General features: G+C 46.1%; 1 protein-coding gene across 1 annotated transcript in view; it reads left to right on the top strand.

The window, feature by feature from the left end:
- DRAXIN (dorsal inhibitory axon guidance protein) overlaps positions 1-18530 on the top strand; it is a 227214-nt gene that overhangs the window by 163179 nt on the left and 45505 nt on the right. Inside the window, exons 4-5 of the mRNA XM_069609918.1 lie at positions 11493-11601; positions 12509-12598. Coding sequence (XP_069466019.1) covers positions 11493-11601; positions 12509-12598 — 199 coding nt within the window. The remainder of the gene's footprint in view (positions 1-11492; positions 11602-12508; positions 12599-18530) is intronic.

Genomic DNA, 18530 nt, shown 5'->3' with positions numbered 1-18530 from the left:
TATTATGGCCTCCATTGCGTGCTTCCTTATCCCACTGCTGCCACCAAATTTGTAAGGATGAGGCAGGAAGGCAGTGAGTTGGAAAATAAAACAGCCTTTTATTCAGGTGTGCAAGGAAAAGTATGTAAATTAAAAGATAAAGAACTTCAATTCAATCTTTTGCTCCTTCCTTTGTAGGGATGAACCTGTTGTCTCCTTAGGTTAATCCTCATAAGCCCAGAGCGTCTCCGGTGTGGCGCTCTCTCCCTTAGCTCGGGTGTTCTGAAAGAAATCAGATGAAACACACACAGTCCGTTGTCAGTTTCTTTCTTAAATAGGGGACAGATGGGTTTTGACCAATCAGAAGGGACTTGGTTGTTAAGTCTATAAATACCCCCGTAAACCCTGCCCCCTTCCTCTCTGTACGAAGGTTGCCAAGATATCTCATCCACCGTTCCGGTGGCTTTCCCCTTCCATGGGCTGCTGCCGAACCGACTAACAGGTGAGTTTCTTGTTTGTATGCAGGAGCGGGGAGCGGCTATTGTCAAGTCCGTGTCACGTTTGTCTCACTCGGCATCCGTTGCTATTTGTTCATCATTGTTAATGAACGGACACCAGAGACGCCATTCACTTTCCTCGTGGTTCCGAGTTCCCATTTCTGAGCTTCCACCCGCTTCCACAACCCCCTCCCATCTGCGTTGGAGCTGAAACTTCGGTTTACTGGCCGCGGCTCCTCGGGTGAGCTCCGCTTTGTCTGCCGGCCAGAAACCTCCCTCTGCTGGTGTCTCCCACTTTGATTCGTGGCCGGCCTTTGATTGCGACACGGCCTGGGTCAAACTTAGAGGCCGTCCTGCCTCCACATCCACATGTTCACAGTGTTGATGGCTTGAGTTAGGGAGAGATTTCAGAGATCTACTATAGTAGATGGGTCAGTAGGTGTGATTTGAGTGCCGGTGATGGCAGTTAGTAAGGGCAAGATGCGTGCTGGTGTGATGTTCCTGGAATGTTTTGTTAGTGGGGCTGGGAGTTCTGCCGGGCTAGAGTGAGAGGGTGTCACAGTAGGTATGCTGAAGCTGATGATCTTGTGGTTGGACCACGGGCACTGTGTATTAGTTGTGATTGTGATGTTGCAGTTCTGTTCCGCTGGCCAATCAAAGATTCGACCTTTGTTATGTGTGGTTGTATACGAATTGGTTGTATTACAATTGACCGAATCATAATTGACCTTCTGCACAATTGACCGAATTTAAAAGGTCAAGTAGGATATATATGCGGGGAAACCCCCCCACAATACCCCACCCAATCCAAACTCCCCCGCAACCCACCACCCAATCCAAACTCCCCCACAACCCCCACCCAATCCCCTTATATTATTATAAATCCAAACCAACCCACTATATATATAATAATAACCAAATGGTCAATTATATAGAAGGTCAATTAGGACCAGTGTAATTCGGTCAATTGTGTCAAAAGGTCAATTGTGATCGGTCAATTCGGGTAATAGCTTATGTCTGGTGTGCAGAATGCATTGTGTAAAGCCTAGGGCCTCTAGGGCTTTGGCCAAGGCTAGGGCATTAGGGTATTAGGGTCAGCGTTATCATTATAGCCTAAGTTGACATCACACATAAGGACTATTTTTGTAGAGGGCTTAGTATTGGCTGAAAGAATATGAGTGATGTCATCTACAAAGGACAGTAGTGGTCCTGGGGGTCAATATATTAGGTGAATTGTTACGGAGTTAGTGTGAGATAGGGACAATTTTATTGTCAAAAGTTCACTGATTAAGTGGACATTGCATTAGCTTCTCTAATGTTTAATGAGATTCTGGCTATAATGGCCACTCCTCCTCCTCTGGTGTCCACTCTTTCTTTGCACAGGATAGTGTAGTTGCTAGGAAATGCCAGGGAGAGGATGGGCCCTGATGTGGTATGCAGCCACGTTTCAGTTAAGGCCAAGATGTCTAGATTGTGGGAAGTGATCAGATCACCTGTATCGAGCGTGTGGGCTGTCACTGATCTAGCATTTATGAGTGCACCTTTGATTTGGTTAGCCCCATCCTGGGTGGGTGTGGAGGGCGGGGGGGGGAGGGCTATTGGATGTATTGTAGCTGGTATCATGGCTTTGGCCTGGTACTGAGGTGGGTGGGATGGTCTGGTTGTAGGTGTGAGGCAGGATGTGATGTGATAAGGCATCAAGGGTACTGCTAGTCTTAAAGACTGGCAGTGTAGGGCTGTCCTTAGAGTTGGTTGCTGCTGGAGTGGGGTCCAGAGTAGGTAGGTAGGGCAGTGTGCAGGTGGGTGGCTGTGGGGTGGTCAAAGGGCAACCATAGGATCAAGGGATCCCCTGTCAGATGGTAGAGGGTAGGGCTTAGAGACGATTGTTAACAATGAAGAGGTAGATGTTAGAAGGGCCTGAAGACTCAGTGACATGCATCAGGTACAGCTGTGAGGCGGGAGGAGGCCGGTAACAAGTGAGGCAGCAGTGAGAGGCTGTGGTGTGATCGTACACACGGAGGTCTTTTGGGTGATGGAAGATAGAGGCTTAGGTAAGTCTTTCTGACTCGGATCTGCTGCTGACAGAGCGGTGCACTGGGCAACATCTAAGGTGTCTGACAGTGTCAGTGTGGGGCGCATTGTGTCGTGTGGATACGGGTGCTGATTGAAGACTGTGGTGAGTCTCAATGACTTGGGGCAGCTGCAGAGTGTGAGGCACATGCCTGCGGGGAGCGCCAGGTGTTTGATGTGGCGGCAGATCGGGTTATGGAATGTTTCCGATCAGCATTATGGGCACAGCTTCGGGCTTGTAGTAGTTTATTGTACGTGGATAACAGCGGCAGTAGAGGGGATGGGCACAGTAGGTGGGACGTGCACGCTGATAAGCAGCAGAGCCTTGCAAGGTGTAGCCCATGTCGTGAAGTATCAATGAGCAACATTATGGGCAGAACTGGTGGTTTATAGGCGTGTGTCACGTGTGGAGAGCGGTGGCGGTAGAGGAGAGGGGCCTGCTGGGTGGGACATAGGCACTGATATGCGATGGAGTCTTGAGGGTCCTTGGCAAGGTTAAGAGGTACAGCGGGCAGAGGGAGGCAGGCCTGTATGCATTCCTGGAGGTACCTGATTAAGTGAGGGGTAGGGGTTGGTGAATGGAGAGGAATCAAATAAGGCAGGGGGCAAAAAAGGTGAAGGGTGAATGTCTCTGTGGAGCGGAAGGTCTGGGCACAAGCGAAAATAGATATTGATCGGGGATACTTGGAGACACGTACCAGTAGTCAATCGTGGCAGTCTGGCGGTCTGCCAAGACCTGACAGGGCCAGCCAGGGTGTGTAGGAGGCCTTGTCAGTCGGCCTTTTCAGGGTGCAGGCATCGCCTTCCGGCTACCATGGGTCCATGTTAGAACATCAAGGGCAGGCTAATCAGCTGCAGGGGGAGGCGGGCTGAGAGCCCGCTTCTCCACAGAAGGGCAGCTTCCATAAAATATGGCCAGCCATTTTAACAGTGTAAATATCACATTTGGGCAAATTTGAATCTAGGTGTGATTCCCTCCTGATAAATTGCTGTTGCATTAAAGGTTTTTTTTTTATGTTGTAGCCCATTTGGGTTTACCTTAATAATTTTCTTGGGCAACATTTATCTTCCCTAACTGTAGTGGTGGGGTCAGGTAGAGTTAGGTTTGGACAGAGGACATTTTTACTTTGGAAGTTCCTGACGACTGACGAGCACCCTAAAGTTCTTTTAGATAGGTAGGGTGACCCCTTTAGTGATAGGGAAAGTTAGGCTTTATCAATATAATTTCATTAAAAACACTAAAATGTCCTTAACGTGACTGACTCCTTCTGCCGACCCACCACCACACCCAAAGCAAAACCACCCAAAAGTGGTGAAATAAGGATTAATCCACTCCTTCCACAAAGCAGAATTGGAGACGAATTTCACACATTTTGCTTCAGTGACAGTAATTTTGCCCTTCCCTAGTATTGGCCGCTGCACAGTGGGCCAAAGTAGTCAACTGCCACTTCATCCCAAATGGAAGTGGAGATATCTGCAAATGTTCAGGTGGCACTTTATTGAACCTGACAGTTCTACAATGTGTCTTCTACCATTTTGTCAAGGCTGGGAAAGCACATATTTTCTTTCATTAATATGTTTGGTGGAGCCAAATCTTCTGTGACTGTTTATGCAGTCGTTATCAGTACTCTGCTTTCCCATAGGAGAATACTGTCATTAGACATGGAAAGTTCACTTGGCATCAATTTAAATGTTTTCACCTCATCTCTATTATTACCCACCACAGTTAGAATATATTCAACTATTGTTAGTTGGTTAGGTCCCTGACAAACTACACTGCATGATCAGTATGAGACAAATTAACTAGGTCACTTATAGGAATCCCAAGAGGTTTGGCATTTTGCACAATGTTAATGACATACTCCTTGGCTAATGATGTGCCACTGGAATTAGGTGTAAGGGTGTGGTGTCAGAATTAGGAGACGTACAAGGAGGCATGATTAGTGTAACATTCTATTTTCTCTTCAAACGTAAAAGGTCTAATCTTTCTCTGATACTAAACCCTATTCTATACAAAAGAAAGTCCAAAAGGGGTGCTTGTCGGGGTGTCAAGATGGCTAAACATAAATGAACTCCTCCATCCAGAACCGTATTCTGACCTAGTTTATCACCCTACTACTCAGAAGAACGACATATAATAACCAAGACATAATTTGGGGCATTGCCCCATTAAAGGGAAGAATGCTTTAGAAGACCCCCACCCCCACTCCTGTGTCGCTTTACCGTAGGACCTTGAGTATGTTCACAGTCCCAAACATAGAGTTCACCCGTAGTGGGCTCATCTACATACTCCCAAAGGGGGTGGCTACCTTGGGAGAGGTGATGAATTCCTTGGATTCATCACATACCCCACTGTTTGATCCAGGGCCTTATCTAGCCAGCACGACGGTAACGACTGAGTATAGATCTTTGCCCTTCATATGTGCAATGGTGAAACAGAAAGGCTGAACGTCTAAAAACCACCTCATTATCCTGGCGTTTATTGTCTTTATGTAGATACATCCTGGTTAAAGGAGAGTGATCTGTGATGAGCCTGAATTTTCTGCCAGTTAGGTGATACCTTAAATTGGTGATGGGCCATATGATAAGCCGGACATCCAATTCCACACATGCATAATTTTGTTCCTCGAAAATAATCTTCCGACTGCTATACAAAACCATGTGTTCTTGGTCTTCATGCAACTGAGACATGACAGCACCTAAGTCTTTCTTGGATGCATCTGTCTGGAGTATATACTCCTTTTTGAAGTCTAGCATTTTAAGGACAGGTAAATTGCAAAGGACCTTCTTTAGGATGTCCAGGCTATTCTGGCATTTCTGCATCCAGACAAGTTTGTTTGGTTTTGATTTCTTAAGTCTGTCTGTCAGACTGGCAACAAGGGTGGAAAGGTTTGGGATAAACCACCAGTACTGGATGACTAGCACTAGGAAAGCTCTCAGTTCCCATTTGGATTTTGGGGATGGTGTTTGGGCCACTGCTTTTACTTTTTCACTTCGAGGCTGTATTAACCCATCGCCAACAAAGTAACATAGGTATTTTACGGCACTTTGGGCCAGATGGCATTTTGTTTGTTTATCCATGAGTCCTCCTCTTTTTAAGGTCCTAATGACCTTATATAAGTGATGTAGATCTTCTTCCCAGTTGGAGCTATGTAGCACTATATCATCTAAATAGGCCACTGCGAGGGGCGAGTAAGGTTGTAACACTCTATCCATTAACCTCTGAAATGGAGCAGCAGCGCCATGCAACCCAAAAGGGAGAACGGGAAACTGTTGCAGGCCATGGGGGATAGAGGTGTTAAAAACGGTCTTTTCTTGATCAGCGTGTTTCAAGGGGATCTTCCAATAGCCTTTTGTCAAGTCCAGGCTGCTGATAACAGGACATTCCCTAGGTGCTCTATCATCGCCTCAATCCTTGTCATAGGATAACTGTTGAAAACTGAGATAGAGTTTAGTCTCCAGGTGTATATACAGAATCTACATACGTTATCGGGTTTCACTACTAAAACAATAGGGGAAGACCAGGGACTTTCTGACCTTTCTATTAGCCCATGTTTCAGCATCTTTTCAATGTCTTCACCTATTATCTGTCTTCGGATCTTGTGCATCCAATAGGGCTTCAGTTTGACCAGTTGCCCAGAAGGTGTTCTGATGGAATGGAAGAATGTTTAACTCTTCCCCACTTCTTCTGAAAAGACTTTGGTAAACTTTACCAGAAGGTCCTGAGGTCAGCCTACTGTTTTCTACTAAGACTATCAGGAATACCATAGTTACGATGTTCTGCTCCATTGGGTTGGTTCTCTGGGTTTTAGCAGGTTGATGTGAGAGTTTTCTTTTTTAGTCTTTGATCAAGTTGGGAATCCAGATAATTAAGGAGTCCTTTGTGTTCTGGAATCTTATAGGGTCCATACCACCTTGACACCATCTTGTACTCAGAAGAGGGCAATAATACTAAGACCTAGTAGCCAACCGTAAAGGACTTAGCAACCGCCTTGCAGTCATAGTGCTCCTTTTGATGTTCCTGGACTTTGGACAATCTCTCTCACCACTTTCATGTGGGTCGTAGGTTTGGCGGCAGCCTATGATACGGGCAATGGAGCATCTTCTCTCTCTTCCCAAAATTCTTGAAGCACATCCAGCACATTCTGGGGTTCCCTACTGTATAGCAACTCAAAGAGATGGTACCCTAGTGATGACGCAGGAGTTTTTCTGACAGTGAACAGGACCCACAGTATCATCGTATCCCAGTTTCTTCCGCCAGTTTCCACCAATTTCCTAAGGATGTGTTTTAAGGGCTGATTAAAATAGTCAACCAGGTCGTCCATTTGTTGATGGTACACAGAGGCTCTAGGGTTTTAATGTTGAGCAGTTCTTTCACTTACTGCATAAGGCGAGACATAAAGTTGTGCCTTGTTCGGTGAAAATTTCCCTAGGAACTCCCCCTCAATAAAAAGGGAATTAGAAGTTTGAGAATTGTTGCCTAGTGTTGCTTCTTATTGGAGAAGCCTTGTGGTATTGGGTAGCCTAATATAAAATTTACTTGAATGTACGTATTCCCCAATTTGGATGGTTCAAGCGGTCCTACAATGTGCAGTGAAATTCATGACAAAGGGAGTTCAGTAACCATGAGGGCTGCAAGGAGACTTGGGGTACCCAGGGTTTGATGTCTTTCAAAAACTTTCACAAGAATCGAAATAGGCTTTGATATAGGCGTAGCTGCTGAGTCAATAAAATTTGCCAAGAACTTGGTCCCGAGCTTTCCCTATAGCTTCATGTCTTGTGCTTAAATGGGAATGGGCCAGTTCAATTACAATTTTCCAGTGACTCCTATGGAGAACTAGTTGGGTCTTCCGGTTCCCATCCCCCCTGCATATCTTCAATATAGGAGACCTCTTTTTGTAAAAAAAAAAAGTGGTCTGATTATTCCTCTGAGCAAAGGCCAGATCGGGTAAACTGATGGTGTCAGCCTGTTCTTTTTGGGATACAGGGTTTAAGGATTTAAGGGTTTATCAGCCGACCAAAAACCTAGGTTACCCCTCTAGGTGGTGGAGAGGCCTTCCACATATAGTTGAGGGCTCAGAGCTCGTTGTAGGATTCAGCAGGTTTTATTTTGTAGCTGTGACCCCCCGCATTGTGTAACAATATCTTGACTTCCCTCCTATAGTCTGGGTCTGCTGACCCTGGATGCTAAATCCAGGGAATGTTTCCAGACCAACCCAGACTAGCTGCCAAACAGACACACGTCCCTAATGGTGGAGTGAGGGAAAGTCTGTTGATATTAATCTCCTTTCTTCGGCGAAGATGTTCATCTCTTACAGGCTAAAGAGGTCAACAACAATAGAATAAGGTGTAGCTATTTCAGGGAGTCAGGCTCTAGGTTCTAATCTTTTCACTAATATGTGGGTCATCCCTGTATCAGGTTGTGCGCATCCCATGTCTGACACCACTTGTGGTATGTCAGAATTAGGAGATGGACAAGAAGGCATGTTTAGTATCAAGTGTTATTCTCTCTTCAAAGCAAAAATACCTGATCCTTCCCTAAACCTGTGATACTAAGCCCTACTACATACAAAAGAAAGTCCAAAAGGAGTTTCATCAGGGTGTCAAGATGGCTAAACCTAAATTAAGTCCTATTCTAACCTAGTGCCTTACCCAAGAAAACCATTTACTAACCAAGACATATTTTCAGGCATTGCTCAGTGAAAGGGGAGACTGCTGGCCTCTGACCCCACCCCTGTGTCTCTTTACCATAGGCCCTTGTTTTTATTTATTAATTTAATGTACTTTTGGTTTATAAAAACCTTCATACTATAGGAGAATTTGAACAACAAATACAACACATAATAATGAATTAATTCTGGTCCTTGTCTATGTTCACAGCCCCAAACAGATGATTTGTGCACTGCTAGTAAGCCGTCCTGGAGTCCAGCCAGGTCTCCCAGGTTCTTTTGCAAAATTGAGTTCCTCACAGTCTTTCTCCCTTTCGGTAGAGTCACCTCTGTTTTGCTCCACCACCCTACCGGGTTCCTTTCAGTCTCTTCCTCCCCACGCTGGAGCTTCTCGAAATTGTCCCCATTCTGAGACTTCTCTTAGTCTTTCTCCCTACTCTGGAGTTACTCAGATCTTTCCACGCTGCGGGGCTCATCTGTCTTTCTCCCCAGTCTGGGGTTTCTTGGATTTTTCCCCACTCCGGGGCTTGGTCTGACTGTTTCCCCATCTTGGTGCTTCTCTGTATTCTCCCCGCTTTGGTGCGTGTGTCCCTGTGTCTTGCCGTGCCACCCACTTCCTGTTCTGCTGAAGCGTCCGCCTACCTGCTTGTGATGGGCAGTTCTTCACTGGATGGCTCTGTAGTCTCTCCAGCATTCCTCTATCTGCAGACCCACTTGCGTGATGCGCCAACTGGACTCTGTCAGAGTCGGCAGGGTTCTCTCCTTTGCCAGTCTATCCTTGCGAGGACTGGTGGACGGTTCCTTCTTGGGGCCATTCCTTGGCCTCCAAGGCTCTCTGCTCTTGCTCCTGTTGCAGTGCTGATTCCGGTTACCCGTCCATAAGGCCTTGCTGCACTCGCCAAGTGCACACCACCGCACAGGACGTCATCTGGTGTCCTCCCTCTCCTGTCGGACACACCTCCTGTGTGCGCTGTGACATATTTGAAACTCACAGGCTGCACTGATACCATCTCCTGATTGGTTCCTCAGAAGATGTGCCTCCAGGAGGCTGTTCTTTTTTTGCCTTTCTCCTGTTTTGCACAAGGACTGAGTAGTGGTTGGGTCAGAAGCCCAGCTAGCCATTAAAGGGGACAAGGTTTATTATACACCTTATCCACTACATAACCCATTAAGATGTTACTGTATGGGGGTGGGGAATAGTGACTTAAGTCCCTCTGTGTGCGTTTCCTATCCCCTATGGTAGAGTCAATTCCAGAGGGATACCGCTTACCCTGTCTCCTTGGGGGTGTTAAGCATAGTAGGCTTTCCTCCCTAGCACCAAAAGGGTTCACTCGCCTTTGGGGAGAGGTGACAAACCGCTTGGATTTGTTACAGTGATGAGAGAAGTCAGTCAGGTTATGATGATTTCCTGGTTTACATCCAGTTTTGAAGTGTTAATCCTGTAAACCGTGATCCCAACATTCTATCCTAGGAGGTGTCGTTGCTTTTGGGTTCCTAGGAGCACCTCATGATCCGTGGCAATGGTGAATTTTTTGACGTAAAAAAAAGATAATGGTGTTCATATTCCCAGACCACTGCCAAGCTCTCTTTTTCGGCCCGAGCATAGGCTCTTTCCAAATCCAGAAAACTGCTACTTGTGTAAGAAACGATTCTCTTTGGTGTATGATTTCCTGGTTCTAGTTGCGCTAGTATTGCTCCCAGCCGCACCAGTCTGGCATTCACTGAAATGCTGATGCATAGATCATGATCGGAATATGTCGCGCAATCTGCACTGGCAATTTGAAATCAGAGATTGCTCTAAGCCACGTGGGTAGTTATTACCATAGCTTGAGACAACAGTGTTCTGCCCTGAATCTGTAGAGGCTCTTCGTCACCCATCACATTCATGGTAGCGCCCTGGTCAATAAGGAGCTCCACCCAATGCCCATGTAGTTGTAATTGGAAGGTAGGACTGTTTTCAATAGCAGTTTCATTCCCCAGTGCCAACATGTACCCACTTGCAGTATGTCTTCAGGAACAGATCATGCGACACTCTCATCATGGCCACAGGAGACACACTCTTGTTTGCCATGTTTGAGGGCCTTCAGTCATTCACTGAGTTTGTGCACTGATCCAGTTTGACATTTGGAGGGTGCGGCTCTGTCCATAGTGTTGGCATGCACACCTGCTGATGATTCAAAATGTGCCTGGGCTCTTGGGATAACTTTTTATGGAACATCGTGAATTTTCAGCCAAATATGACTTGAGATTTCAATTCTTCATTGTTAGAGATGGAAATTGCAGTGTTTATTCTCCCTCTCATGTGCAGTAAAAACGGTGAATTGTTTCGCTTTTATCTTGACGAGTGAAATAGAAGACGTTCATAGCCTACAATTTTTGGAGGGGTGAATTAAGTGGCCAGTATATCATTAAGACAGTTGTCAGTTTTGTCTTCAGGAAATTCTAATGTGGTGTCACGCAGTGCCCTAGTAGAGCTCGTTGTCACCCTTTATCCACAAGACTCACTGCTGCAATAAGGAGATCAAAATCACACATCCACCTCACCCACCTGTGACCAAGGTCGACAGACTACAAAAGAGAAACATGTAAAGGCAATTGTGGGGATAGTAGTGAAGAGTGGGGTCTTCAGCAGAGAAGGGGGCCATTATCAAGATGGAGCCATTGAATTCAGAGGAGTCGCCCTAAGCAGACATTTTGAAAATGACTAGGACCATAGCGGCAAGCAGTCAGAAGGTGCCGGACCATGTGGAATAGAATGTTGTATTTTAGCTTAGGCAACCTGATTGCCAACTGAGAAGATGGCCACAAGTTTGAGTGGATGTAGAGAAGAGCAGTTTTTAACGTTGGGTGCGTTGTAAAGACACATCTTGATCCATGCACCAGTGGAAGTAAGGATACTCAGCCATGTGTCTGAACGGGGAGAAACTGGGATATCACACTGCATCTTCTGTAACAATGCTTTCTCCACCAGGATTAGATTGCAGGGAAATAGATGGCTGCACCCCTTCCTGCCCACAGTGAAGTCAGGGAACATCAGCACTGCATCTGCATTTACTATATGATAGAAGAACTGCATGGTAGCTCTGAGTATTTTGGGAGAGAGAGAGAGAAAGAGACAGAGAGAGAGAGATGAATTGGCAACCAACCTCATGCACACGGAGACAAAGTTGTGTAAGGGTATTACAAATTGGATAGTGTTGGGGATGGTATTGTTCTCCAGCCTATACGTTACAGACTCTCCCATGCCCATTCTAACACTCCACCATTTTGCACATAGGCTCGGCCAAGGCATGGAGATGTGATGCCCACACTGGACATGATGCTCTTCGACTGGACAGATTACGAAGACCTGAAACCTGATGTTTGGCCATCACCCAAGAGGAGAGGTAAATCCCTGAATAGCCTTAAAAAAATCCACAATGCTGCATTTGTTCCACCGGCCCTATTGATAGCTCATCACATGCCCCATTAATCTGGACATCCATCCCTTACGCCTCTGCATTTGTTCATCATGGTTTAAACAGACTTACCCCCACATTACATTGCTTGAGCTGACCCATCGCTACTGGATGACCCCATCTTAAATATAGGCACATTGCCTGAACAAACTGATCCCCGCTGGATAAACCCCTTCCCCACATACGTGCATTGCTTGCACAGACAGATCACCGCAAGATGATCCCCCATCATATGCACATTAGTTTAGCAGACGATCTCCATTGTATGACTCCCCAACACCACCTAGATATGCACATTGTTTAAACAGACTAATCAGTGCTGGCAACCCCCTCTGCACATACCCACATTGCATGGCCAGACTGATCTCCATTGGATGTTCACCTCATGACCTCTGCATGCACACATTCTTTGAACATACTGTTCCCCCTTTGAAGGAACTGACCCCTGCACATTACTTGAAACACTCATCTCCCCTGGATGAACAGTGCAGCTCCACTCCCCGCCGGCCCCAGCACACAGAAACACATTGGGCAAGCGGAGCACCATTGGGTGAACACTCACTTCCCACATATTGCTTGAGGTTACTTATCTCCTGTTAGTTGAACAGACTGCAGTGCATGTGGCTTGAACACCCTCCATTACATGGCCGTTGGGCACCTCAGTCTGATATCCCATTGCATGAACAGATCGATGCCCCACTGATGAACAAACGGCACTCCTATTGGCTAGCTAGCCTGGCAACCAACTTCCATTCTCATCCTCTGGAGATTGCCTCCCTCGTACAAAACATTGTTTCACCAATGAAAAAACTGAACTGTGACTTATTTCCTTCAGAAAAACACCGTTTTAAGCACGCCGAAGGTGGCAACACAACTTCATTGGCTGAGGACGACCCATGCGACCATCACCTTGACTGCCTACCAGGTGAGTGGCTAAATTGACCAGTTTTGCAAATCGTTTGCATTGTCAGTGTTTTCTTTGAGAGTGTGGCGCTGAAGCCTAGTGGTGTTCCTGGTCCCACATCATCGGTACGTTCAGTGATTGATAAATGCATACCAGTCATTTATACACTTGGGGCAGATGGTCACCTCACACAGATCACCCCGCTCTCACCCTTAATAGAGCATCTCAAAGCTAATGCATCCAAGCCACTTTTGGCTTTCAGCCTATCTCCCTGTTGAGTGGCTATAGGTTGTGAGTTGCCACTGGGGTACCACAAGCCCATCTTCATACCCTGTTTCATTTTTGTGCCACCAGTGGGAAAGCCTCACAATCCTGAACTCCGAATACGACTCTACGTGAGTCAATTTACCTTAAACCTGCACAGCATCACACTCACATTCACAGAAGACACCGAATTATTCTCCTACACATCTTTGTGGGGACCTTCCCATATTGAATGTTTTACATGTTCAACTGCATCTTAAACTGACTCGTTCCTCTACTAAAAGTTGACCTGGACTGCTCAACCACCGCCACCCCTGGGTGAGCCAGGGAAAGCATACGGGAAACCATGTTGCCTAATTGTTGGTCATTGTGTCTTCCCACTTGAACAGAGGGCTGAGGTATCCTTCTTAAGAAGTACATTAAAAGGTTTGTAGCTTCATATATTTTTAAAATATATGGGGCAAAGTTGTTCACAGACTCTCTCTACAGTATCCTTCATTACCCTACCCATCCATTAAAAAAAAAACGTAATATCAAAGTTCAGTCTCCAACCGCTTTACATGGTTACAACAAATTCATTTTGAGCTATATCGTTTCTCTTGTTTTTCATTTTGAGCAATTCATTTTTAATCGAAGGCTTTCAAGCTAAATCCTCACACTAACACATGGGATGAATGGTGGCAAGTAAACGTCACCCATTTCTAGCCTGTGGGTTCATGTATCCCCTGCTTCTGTACATTTTTCAGCTTTGCCACCATGGATGGCAGCATGCGGCAGACGGGGCACATCTGATTGTGTGAAGCAGAACCCCAACACCCGAGAGTAGCCCTCAAAGGTCAAACCTTAGATCCAGCAATCTTGAGCCTGTGGCTCTCCAGATGTGTTGGACTATGACTCCCATGATCCCTCACCATTGACTATGCTGCCAGGTGTTGATGGGAGTTGTAGTCCAAAGCATCTAAGGTAGCAGGCCCTTGCTTTTGAATGACTAATAACAATAGCTAAATGTTTCATACATGTTCAAGTGGATGCACCTCATCTTCCTCTGCCTCTACCACTCCTGGCCCATCTGAGGCTGTTTCTCCTCCTCCTTTCTCCTCGTTTCCCCTGTTCACCCCTGGCGATGTTTCTAGACAAGTCCGATATATGAAAGCCTCGTCAAAGCAGGTTCTCCCCTGCTCATACAGAACCATCAAGGACCACATCGACACTCATTTGCCACTGGAACTTTCCCCTCTCCCTTTAAGCACTCTCTTGTGCACCCCTTCCAAAGAATCCCTCGGCCAATCCTTCCTCTGCGGCTAACTAACACCCGATCTCCATCTCTCCTTTCCTGGGCAAACTCTTGGAAAAGCTGGCCATCTCCCAGCTTAAACTACACACTGAATCTGTTGGTTGCCTCCATGACCACCAGTCTGGCTTCAGTGCTGCCAGAAGCATGGAAACTGCTCTCCTGAACACCCCTGATGACTTGCTCTTCAATCTTGACTCTAATCTCCCTTCTGTCCTCATTCTCCTTGATCTATCCTCTGCTTTTGACAAGGTCAACCATGCCATCCTTTTCAATTGTCTCTGTGACAACCTTGGTATTACTGATCCGGCTCTGGCCTGATTGACCTCCTTTCTCCCCGACCGACCCTCTCAGGTCCAACTGGGGTCTTTCCTCTCGTCTATCTCTCTACATGTGGTGCTCCCCAGGGGTCTAACCTCTTTCCCTGGTTCTTCAACCACTAACTGGCACCACTTGCCCACTGCTTTACTACTTTCTTCTCCAATTTTCAAAGTTATGCAGCTGACACTCAGCTCTCTTTCAGGCTCCCCTCAGCCACCTGTGCTTCTTCTTTCATAGCAAACTGTCTGGCCGCAATTCAGGAATGGTGTGCTGCCAATGATCTCCACCTTAATGTCAGTAGGACTGAGATCCTCCAAAATCGGGCACTGTGCGACCCTGCATGCGTGTGAATGTGAGTATTCATGCCCCCATTTCCTCCCCCTTCCCCTCCCTGGCCACTGAGAGGAGTGTGCCTGTTAGCACCCCCCCTCACCCCGCAACAGGCCAGTGACATAGAAGTAGGACTAGAAGTAGGGCTACAGTTTATCGGAGTCCTATTTGTGTTTACTGTAGTCCTACATCTATGTCCATTGCCTGTCCCGTTTTGTTTTTTTTATCTGTTCACCTTAGTACAGGCAAGTTATAAATGCCACATCATATCATATCATACAAACCAATATGTTGGAGCAGTGCTTTGAGGCCCTAGCACCAGAGCAACAACAGTATTGTGTGGCACCTGTGGTGAAATTAGGGCAGACCCTTAGCACGTTTTGCACCTGCTACATTGTTATTTCTAACATCAGGAGTCAAGAGAAAGCTATTTATTAACTGGAAGTATTTTGTCATTTTACTTATTTTGCCCTTTTTTTAAAACCCCTTTATTGCTGAATACAATTTGTGGCAAATGCACTGAGAGTGTGTATGTCACAATGAGAAGGATTATTTCCAAGAAAATCACTCACAGGTTCTTAGCTGCATAGGTGATAGGGTTGCAAAGCATTTGCTCCCAATGTTTAGTTGTAGAAGCTGTGATGCTGCTGAGCATGACCAGTGTGCACTATAATGGGATAAGCTTCGCTCCTCGTGTCGAGTGTTGTGCAAAAAAATATATAAAATTCAGACACCTATGTTTTTCCGTATTTTGTTTTGTAGAATAGCTAACTGGTGAAGGGCGTCATCCTGATACATGTTCCTGGCTGCCATGCCATTGTAAAGTTCTGTGATGGGGTGTCCCAAAGAATGCCCACAAAATACTTAAGTTTAAAGACAAAAGTATCTTGCTAGGATTGGGTCATTGTCTACACAAGACTGTTCAGATTAGACAGACTTCCCTGTCCCCCCGCTTTGTCTGTGCTTTGTTGTTGTTTGTTGTCGACCGTAGGTTCACTCAGCAGCGGCTTAAGCGGCTTTGCTCTTAGCGCTGAGAATACCGGGCAAAACCGCAACAAATGAGCCAAATCCTCCTTCCGAACATTGCACATTTGCCAGGACTGATTGTCACTATTACCCTCCCGAACAGCCACAATCGCTCTGAGAGGGAGGCACAAAAAAGAGAAGAAAGAACTTTTCGATAAAACTGAAGTCAATGAATAATATCACTCTTTGGTATTGATATTGATATTGATATTTTATTTGTATCGCGCTCGTACACAACTGTTTCAGAGCGCGATGAGGTAAGGCAGGGGAACCAGGGAGACCAAAACAACGATCTTACTAGACCCATTGACATTGAGAACCCACAAGTGCATGGGAGAGGGAAAGGGGGAAAATTGCATGGAAGGGGGGAGAAGTGGAAAGTGCTGAGCAAAGGAATACAGATAAATAATAAATAAATACATAATAAAGAGCGACAAACAAACAGAGGAGGTGCAGCCAGCAAGTGGCAAGCGCTAGGTTTAAGGCAACAGGCAGGGTGTGTCTGGTAAGTGCAGAAAAAAGGGGAATTGTATGGTTACAGATACAGTACCCAGTGCAAGGGATTGCCAGGAGGCAGTGCGGGTGGGTGGCAGGGTGAACAGGTACCTGGGCCCGGAATTCAGATGGTAGACCAGATGCACAGTGCAGAGAGAGAGTAGATCAGCATGGGGGAGGAAGGGCAAAGGCAGAAGCAAAGAGGAAGCAAAGAGGAAGGTCTTGAGGTGCTTCCAGAACCAGAGATGGTTCTCCTCAAGTTTCAGAGTGGCAGGGAGGCTGTTCCAGGGGGAGGCCCCAGCCGAAGACAGAGATCTGCCACCAGCTGGTTTCTTTGAAAAACAACTGACCCTGAGGGAGTTCAAGGTTACAATCAAGGGATTCACTACCAGATTCCATCTGGCCATTATAATGAAATCAACGGTTACAAGACAGGCCTGAAAATCTTACGTTATGTTATATGGCACTTATTTAGCGCCTAAAGCCATTGGTATGCCCTCAAAGCGCTGCTTGTACAAATCGTATTGCAACAAGTGACAAGGCAATGCTATTTGGAGTTTAAATTATTTTCCTACATGTATAAGTCATGTGCAAAATGAAGCATGCACAAAGTTTAATTAAAAACAATCAATGAACAAATGTTCAAGAGTTTCTACGTTAGTGGCATCCAGACAAAATCTAAAGCCTCACTGCTCTCTCGGAAAATTGCCTGGTGCCTATGATCTCATCGGTTTCAAATATATGTAATTTCAGTCTAAAAAATGCATCCATCCATTTGTTGTTCGGGAATTTTATTTAAATACTTTGGAAGGGTATTATATGCATTAACCACCTGCTCCAAGGGCTGGCACTGGTGGTGAATGCTATTAGCCCCCGTTCGAAGGGCTGGGACGGGTTTAATTCAATGTTTTTTTGTTTCGTGAACATGTCAACTAGCAGCATTCCGTTCACGGAAGGAAAAGACTGTTCAAAGATGTCCACCATGGAATGGCAAGGTGGGGTTCCGTACAGAGCCCCTCTTCCCTTTCTATGGCGGCCATCCAGAGCAGAGAGGAAGGAGTGGCAGCAGCTGCAGTGGCGGAACTCGCAGCCACTGAAATGAGGTAAGTGGGGGCCACGGATGTACAGAAAAAGGGGGAGTGCGGGTGGGGATAAAATGGGAGGCGAACCACCCATCAGGCGGCTTGGAAAGTGGCCTGAGAACACCAGTTTCAGCCTATGTTCCTAGCCACCTGATTGGTTGGCTCCCCCACAGGGTGCTAATATACTTTCTCGTCTATTATTAGATGTTTAGTACGTTTGTAATGTCCAAACAGTGCTCTCGTATGTAACCAACCACAGTTCCAAAGCTTTCTCTTAACTGTATTTGGGTTCTCCCTCACTGCTTCTGGACAAACATCAAGCCTTGCTTTGCACCTGTCCCTCAATTTCTAAATTGAGGGACAGATGCCTCTACATCTGTGCACCGGGGTGCACAGATGTAGAGGTACACCCAACCCAAAACGATTTTTAGAAATGGAGGCACAGATGCAAAACAAGTCTGTCCCTCAATTTCTAAAAATCGTTTTGGGTTGGGTGTATTTGTACATCTGTGCACCCCTCTTGCCAAGAGGGGTACAAAGATGTAGATGTACACCCAACCAAGAAGGATTTTTAGAGATGGAGGCACAGATGCAAAACAAGTCTGTCCCTCAATTTCTAAAAATCGTTTTGGGTTTGGTGTATTTGTACATCTGTGCACCCCTGTTGCCAAGAGGGGTGCACAGATGTAGAGGTACACCCAACCCAAAATGATTTTTAGAAATGGAGGCACAGATGTAAAACAAGTCTGTCCCTCAATTTCTAAAAATTGTTTTGGGTTTGGTGTATTGGTACATCTGTGCACCCCTCTTGGAAAGAGGGGTGAACAGATGTAGAGGTACACCGAACCCAGAAGGATTTTTAGAAATGGAGGTACAGATGCAAAGCGAGGGAGGGGGCAGGGAGCAGGGACAGGGAGAGGGCAAATGAGACTGTTTGCATGTCTCTGAGTGTGCATGTGTTGAGGGTGAATACTATGGGCGGGGAGCGGAGGCGTATGAGCCAGCACTTTCTAGTAGAGCTGCCATATTTGAAATGGGGCAATGCTGGTACTCCTCAGTTAGCTGGCTATACTCTTGATGGGATAGTACTGCTGTAAAAGGGCTTCTATAATTGTGGAATCTTCTCAGCGATAATACTATGCTT

Source organism: Ambystoma mexicanum, chromosome 8, assembly GCF_040938575.1.
Source record: "Ambystoma mexicanum isolate Mex_15411 chromosome 8, UKY_AmexF1_1, whole genome shotgun sequence".
In the NCBI taxonomy this organism is placed as follows: Eukaryota; Metazoa; Chordata; class Amphibia; order Caudata; family Ambystomatidae; genus Ambystoma; species Ambystoma mexicanum.
The sequence above is the reverse complement of the archived record's forward strand: the minus strand, read 5'-3'. Positions and strand labels throughout refer to the sequence as shown.